This window comes from Lolium perenne, chromosome 7, assembly GCF_019359855.2.
Source record: "Lolium perenne isolate Kyuss_39 chromosome 7, Kyuss_2.0, whole genome shotgun sequence".
Taxonomy (NCBI): Eukaryota; Viridiplantae; Streptophyta; class Magnoliopsida; order Poales; family Poaceae; genus Lolium; species Lolium perenne.
In genome coordinates this window covers 201,950,876-201,957,077 of record NC_067250.2, presented here as the reverse complement: position 1 = coordinate 201,957,077, position 6,202 = coordinate 201,950,876, and the positions used below count along the sequence as shown (strand labels likewise).

The 6,202-nt window shown below is 44.0% G+C and overlaps 2 protein-coding genes across 2 annotated transcripts; both read right to left on the bottom strand.

The window, feature by feature from the left end:
* Nucleotides 1–345: 345 nt before the first annotated feature.
* Nucleotides 346–2,199, bottom strand: LOC127314467 (multiple organellar RNA editing factor 9, chloroplastic). The gene is made up of 5 exons (XM_051344938.2): nucleotides 1,780–2,199; nucleotides 1,256–1,353; nucleotides 1,097–1,162; nucleotides 828–1,007; nucleotides 346–755 (listed from the first exon to the last, which is right to left on the bottom strand). The coding sequence occupies exons 1-4, from the start codon at nucleotides 2,127–2,129 to the stop codon at nucleotides 829–831; spliced, it is 693 nt and encodes a 230-aa protein (XP_051200898.1). The 5' UTR covers nucleotides 2,130–2,199; the 3' UTR covers nucleotides 346–755; nucleotide 828.
* A 1,924-nt stretch (nucleotides 2,200–4,123) lies between these two features.
* On the bottom strand, nucleotides 4,124–5,701 carry LOC127312410 (NAD(P)H dehydrogenase (quinone) FQR1). Its single transcript, XM_051342945.2, has 4 exons — nucleotides 5,561–5,701; nucleotides 4,885–4,978; nucleotides 4,508–4,773; nucleotides 4,124–4,414 (listed from the first exon to the last, which is right to left on the bottom strand). Exons 1-4 carry the CDS (start codon nucleotides 5,581–5,583, stop codon nucleotides 4,183–4,185), a joined length of 615 nt encoding a protein of 204 aa, XP_051198905.1. The 5' UTR covers nucleotides 5,584–5,701; the 3' UTR covers nucleotides 4,124–4,182.
* Between the last annotated feature and the right edge of the window lie 501 nt (nucleotides 5,702–6,202).

The following is a 6,202-nucleotide window of genomic DNA, read 5'->3' as shown; positions in this document are numbered from 1 at the left end:
TAGACGCAAAGGAGTGATGACATGTTGTATTGTCGCCTTCTCTAACAGTCCCTGCAGGGGTTCCATTGCTAGGATGAATAACATTGGGGGGAGGGAGTCTCCCTGACTCAGCCCACAGCGGTGGAAGAAAGTTCTGCCCGGGCATCCATTCAACAAAACTCTAGAAGAAAAGGCAAGAAGTAATGCAATTATGTCTCACCATTTCTGCCCAAACCCCATATGCTTCAAGGCTTGCAGATGGTAGCCCCAATTGAGCGAGTCAAAAGCTTTAGCTATATCAAGCTTGAGAAAGAGCATAGGCGACTCTTAATAACAACTGTACAAGCCATCCATCGCATTCACACATAACAAAAACTTCCAATCACACTAATCAGGATCCAAAATGAAAGTCTGAGAAGCACAACCTGGCTAAAAAACTACCTTCAGTCCAATCAATCTCAAAGTGAAGAAATTCAGACGATCAGGAATACGACTAAATATTACAGAAAATATCACAGATGCCTGAAGTGCAACACTTTGGATGGACAATGATTTCAGTCTACAGTTACATTCAGATGTCAAGTCCACTACAATATCAACATGATCCAGAACTCCAAAATCGAGCTGCGCAGGTCGCTTGCTCAAGCGCTATATCATGTTTTGGGCTTCAGATGAATTTGCGCAGCAAGGAGCGTCAACAATACATGGTGTGGTGGCACCAAGCGATAGACCTGAACACTCTTTTGTTTCAGTAAAGTGGGTAAATGCCTGCAAAACTGGCATAATAATGATTTGGGTTAATTTAAACACCAATCTGCCGATAAGCACAGATAAGCATGGATTTATACCTCATGAAGATGAAGGCGCTGACTTGGGCTGAGTGGCCTGCTGTTTTGGTTTCCTGCTGGCAGGGGGGCCATCTCTTCGCCTCTCATACCGTCTGCTTTCATACTTTGAAGTCCTCCGCTCCTTTGGTTGGTAAGTTGGGTATGTGCATGGAATGATCTCACCATTTATGTATTTATCGCCTGGAGGATGAACAGAGAGTAAACATGTTAGTGATAATGACGCGAGAACCATATAAATGTGCAGCTGCAGATAACTGTGTCACACCGACCTCCATAGTCTTTGTTTTTGACATCAATGTAGGAATCAGGGAGCACCCACAGGACGCCAGGCAAACCTACATGTGACATAAGAACAGTTTAAACAGGGGAAATCCAAAAATGATGCATAAATGCCTATGCACTAAAACAACACGTAAGTCAAGGATTACCCTTGAACTTCTCTGATGTTTCTTCGTCAACAGTGCACTGGAACCCAGTGTAAGTGGTTGTGCTGAAGGCATACATGTTCTTCTTGGCTTCCTCAATGCTGCAATTGTAACCAATTATACAGTTCAGACTTTTTTTTTTGGCAAACATCCTTTTGAATACCTACGGAACTTATGAAACTAAAGAAGGAAAATTCAATCCTACATCACAGATGCAGGCAACTTCTGTTTTCCACATATGCATGCAACGGCCGAACAAGGTTTCAAGTACCTAATCAATATCCATCTGACTATTTCATATGTCTACAATCCAAATATTTACAATGTGGACTACCGTGTATGTCTACAAGCCCAACCTGATGCAGTGTTTGCACTTTGAAAGAAATGCAGCATTCCAATCCCAATTGAGGCAACATTCTCCACTAACAAATACCACGGAACTGACATTTTCTCCTCGGCTGTTAAAATTACTCTCGCCAGACACGCGGCCAAAGAATCATCGGTCGAAGGGGGAACCGCGGTTTTACCTGCCGAGGACGGTGGCGAGGGTGTTGAGGTAGGTGTCGATCATCTGCTCGCGCGTGGGGGCGGGGTCCTTGGGGAACTCCATGACGATCAGCCAGTGGTTGTAGTCGCACCCGGGGAGAAGTATCGTCTCCCTCTGGTCACTACCGGGCGCCGCTCTGGCAGCCGTCGGCCTCGGCCGCGTCCGGAGGCCCCCCGCCGGCGCGATGGCGATGGCTGACAAGGCCGCCGCCGCGGCTGCGGCGCGGGGGAGATGCGCGGCTGAGAAGGAGGATGCGGAGGGCTTGGCGGGGAAGGCGAAGGCCCTGGCCGCGACGCGACCGGCGGCGGCGGCGGTCGGGAGGGAAGCCATTGGAGCGAGCGTGCGTTCGTCTGCCGCTGAGTGAGGTTTTGCGAGTTGGGGATAAGGTGGGAGAGAGAGCTACATAAGAAAAGATATTTATGACGAGGGTTTTAGGCTGCATTGATGGGCCGGGAGGGCTGCTACCCGGACCATTTGTTTATCGGCCTTATTTCTCGTCATTTTGTGGGCTGAGAGAACCTTAGGTAAAATGAACTACTCCAGTACATGGCAGATGCGTTATTGTCAAGAAATTTACAGCATTTATGCTTGATGGAATCAACGTCTTGGTTTTTAAAAAAACGTCCTACTCCTCGCAGTAGACTATGAACAAAATTGATAGGATTTTTGATAAAATGTCAAGATGCAAGTGCTATATCAAAATATAAACACGAATTTGAAGTTTGTTTTATGTGAAGTTTAGTTTCGTGTGTGTTTTATTTCCTTTGATCTCACTTAATATGGTTAGTCTATCAATAAAGTTGGATTGTCTACTAAAAAACCAAATTTTGTTAATTCATCAAATCAACTAGTAATAAAATCGACATTTTAGCCTCACCTAAAAATGCACCATTTAACTACCGCAGAAAAGCTGCATTTTGATAGTCCTTAATATTTCCCTCTCCTAATGCCATTTTCTAACAAAATCTTGTGTTACTTTCAGTTGAATACTTATTATTGAAAAAGATAAGTGCATTTTTTACCACTCAACTTATCGTGATGGTAGCTATCGTCTCTCGTCTTTCTTTTTTTGCATTTTTTACCCTATAATGAGTCAATACCGCGTAGACATTGTCCTCATGAGCCATCTTTTTGGTTGCATCATCAATCCAAGGTGGCAAAAGACCTACATTCACTGAGAAATCTCGTCATCTCCATCTCTTCCTCTCGCCCCCTCTTCCGACCAATACACAACAAGGAAGACCATGGTTGCTTCTTTTTCATGCACATCCTTGTGATGATAGTTTATTTATTTTAATTAGTGTCCCGAATTTGGTCAAAACATACCCAAGGTTAACCTTGTAAATTTTCTTAGAGTTTGAGCCAATGAAATGTTTAAGTGGTGGACTAAAGAGTTGGGTGTGGATTCTCTAACTTAAGTGATGCAACTTTGAGTCACTCACATGTGAGGGCGGCTACAAGATTGAAAGCATACATGCCGGTGACTCAAAGAGTGATTTGATCGCAAAGATTTCACCAAGTGTTGAACAATTCGCAGCATTAAAAGCTTTTCTTGGGAAGTTATCCTAGGTTGAGAAGAAAGGTGTAAACACTAATTAAATTGATAGACCCACATACGTTACATGATTAAGGGCATTGCATTTTGGATTCGCAGTGTTAATTATTTCGTCCATATGGTTTTCTCACAACGATTTAGTTTTTGACAAGAAGAAAGTCGTAAAACTTTCACCAGTGTTGGTCTTATGTATCAGTTGTTGGCGGTCCTAGGATATCCTACAACGTACTGAACAATACAAGTAGATGAAAGTTTGCACAAAGAAGCTGGCATGGCATACCAAGGATTTGTGTCCCGAGTTGGGAAGAGTGCATCGCAGAAGCTTCTTAGTGCCTGTTGTTAATTTGTTATGTGACTTATTTATTCTGTTGAGTAAGTTGAATAGTTGGTTAGTGGGTGTCCTATCAAAATTTTGAATTGCTACCTTTCTTTCCTTAGAATTGTGCGCTTGTAAAAGCTTGGGGAGGCCTGCCAGAGGTAATAAGAACTTTTATTTTCTGATAAAGATATTTTTGGTTTGCAAAATTTCGCAGAACATTGTTCGATCTCGGCAGTAGTCACCTTCTGTTTTGCTGCCTTGATCACAGAATGTGCATGGGGAAAGTTGTGATTGAGAAGTGCATGACATTACAGCATCTTAGAAGGTGTTACACCACAAACAGTTTCGACCTCAAGTTGGTGGTTTAATATAAAGTCGGCATGGAAACATTTGATAACCTAGCTAAGAACTTGGCATTTTACACTTAACGAAACGATGGAAATACCCGACTCAGAGCTAACTCAAACTTTATTCATGTAGACATAATACATAATATTGGTGGTGATTGATCATGGAGAACCCTTGAGCTTCTTCGCGATCCCCGCAAAGTATTTCCCTTGGTGGAAGGCTTGCTTCAGCTCAAGCTCAGTGGGAACTCTTGATCCATTCCCCGCAATGGTGCCAGACCCATACGGGCTGCCACCCTTCACCTGCTCCATCTCAAACATGCCGGCCCCAAACGTGTACCCGACTGGAACAAAGATCATGCCATGGTGCACAAGCTGCGTAATCGCCGTCAGCCTACGAGATCAGGAACACACTAGTTGAGCATGTCTATATAATTTCTAGGACAAGATCACATGTAACTTATGCCGACTGGAGGATGAATCTTACGCAGTGGTTTCCTGGCCACCACCCTGGCAACCGGTGGAGAAGAACAATGCAGCAGGTTTTCCGGCGAGCCGCTGCGGGCACCACAGCTCACTGGTGCCGTCCATGAACGCCTTGAACTGCGTGGGCATCATGCCAAATCTAGTGGGGAACCCGAAGATGAGGCCGTCGGCATCGGCGAGCTCCGCGGGTGAGATGACCGGCACGTCTTCCCTCTTCGGAGGAGCCCCCATCTTTGTGAGTGCTTCTTCAGAAAGAGTCTCCGGGACCTGCGGTACATTCAAAGTTTCAGATGGTATTTATTTTTATCAACAGCTGGGAAAAGCATTCAGCAATGTGACAACTATCTTAGTCAGTGTGAGACAACGTTGTGTGATCACCTGCCATAGCTTGACTTCCACACCTTTTACGGAGGACACACCCTTCAGGATCTCGTCTGCTAGCTTGGCGACATGGTCATAGGTGGAGTAGTACCTGGAGAATGTGTAAGTTCATGAAGTGAAATAAAATGACAATAGGACGGGATTCGCTACTGTTTATTGTACACAAAATGCACTCTATAAAATCGAGAATTAGATTCAAGATTACACGGTTACTGTGCATGGCTGTTGCAATAACATGAACACAGCAAAGTTTTGCAACAGTCTCTGCTTGAAGTCATTGCTTCCTTTCCCTCAGCTGATCTGACACAACACTCGTTATCTTAGGATGATTTTTCTGCGCCACTCTTGAGCAAACAGTTGCTGGGCAGTGAGTAGTGTTAGCTGTTCTACACATGAGTTGGTTCGGAAGTCTGAACCTCCCTTTCAAAAGAATTAGAACAATGGAACAACAGAGCTACTCAGCTACGTACTGATCTCTCCCCTATGTACACTTCCAAATGCAGCGTCAGGAATCCCCCAAGAAAAAAAGGAATCCCCCAAGAAAATAAGAAATTCACCCAAGTAAGAACATAGTACATAATCACCACAATCTCGCCGCATAATGATGGCAGGATGGAGGAATCAAGAAAGTTGCTGGAGCAGAGAGTGGGAGGAAAGAAAGGCGAGCACTCACACTATGTATATCTTGGTCGCCATTGGTGTCGACTCGGATGCTTGGGCTCTCCTGGAGATTAGCTTGTCGTGGAAGGAGGCTGGAACTGGTGGGAGAGAAGTGACCTGACGCAGTCGAGGAAATAGGCGAGACGAGCTTCGCTGCTTGGGTGTTGGGTCTCGGTCGCCGTGTTTACGGGAGGGAGAGCTCACGTGAACGCGAGTGGTCAAGAGTCAAGACGGCGACCAATGCCCTAGGTGTACCCTGCACATGCCTCCGACCGAGATACGTGCAGTGCACGTGCGTCTTTTTATTAGTCTGATATTTTTGAATTGTTCAAATAATAGGCTTTAGAGCTCGAGTTACAAGAATCCCTATTTTTTCAAAATTTCAAAATAATATACTAATTTTTTAAGAGATTCTAGAAACTAAAGAATATAATGTATACTAACAACAAACGAAATCTCAATTTGAAGTATCTTGCCTTCTGGTTTAACAAAGATGACAAAACTTGACATAATTTGACGACTGAAATTTTGGATTGTTCACTACTTCAAATATCAAATTTGTTGTTTTTATTGTGCAGCTCATAATACGGGGTATTTTGTGTTGAGATTTTTCGTGTTGTTGGATTGCATTATTTTCTATATCAGAATTTTTTCT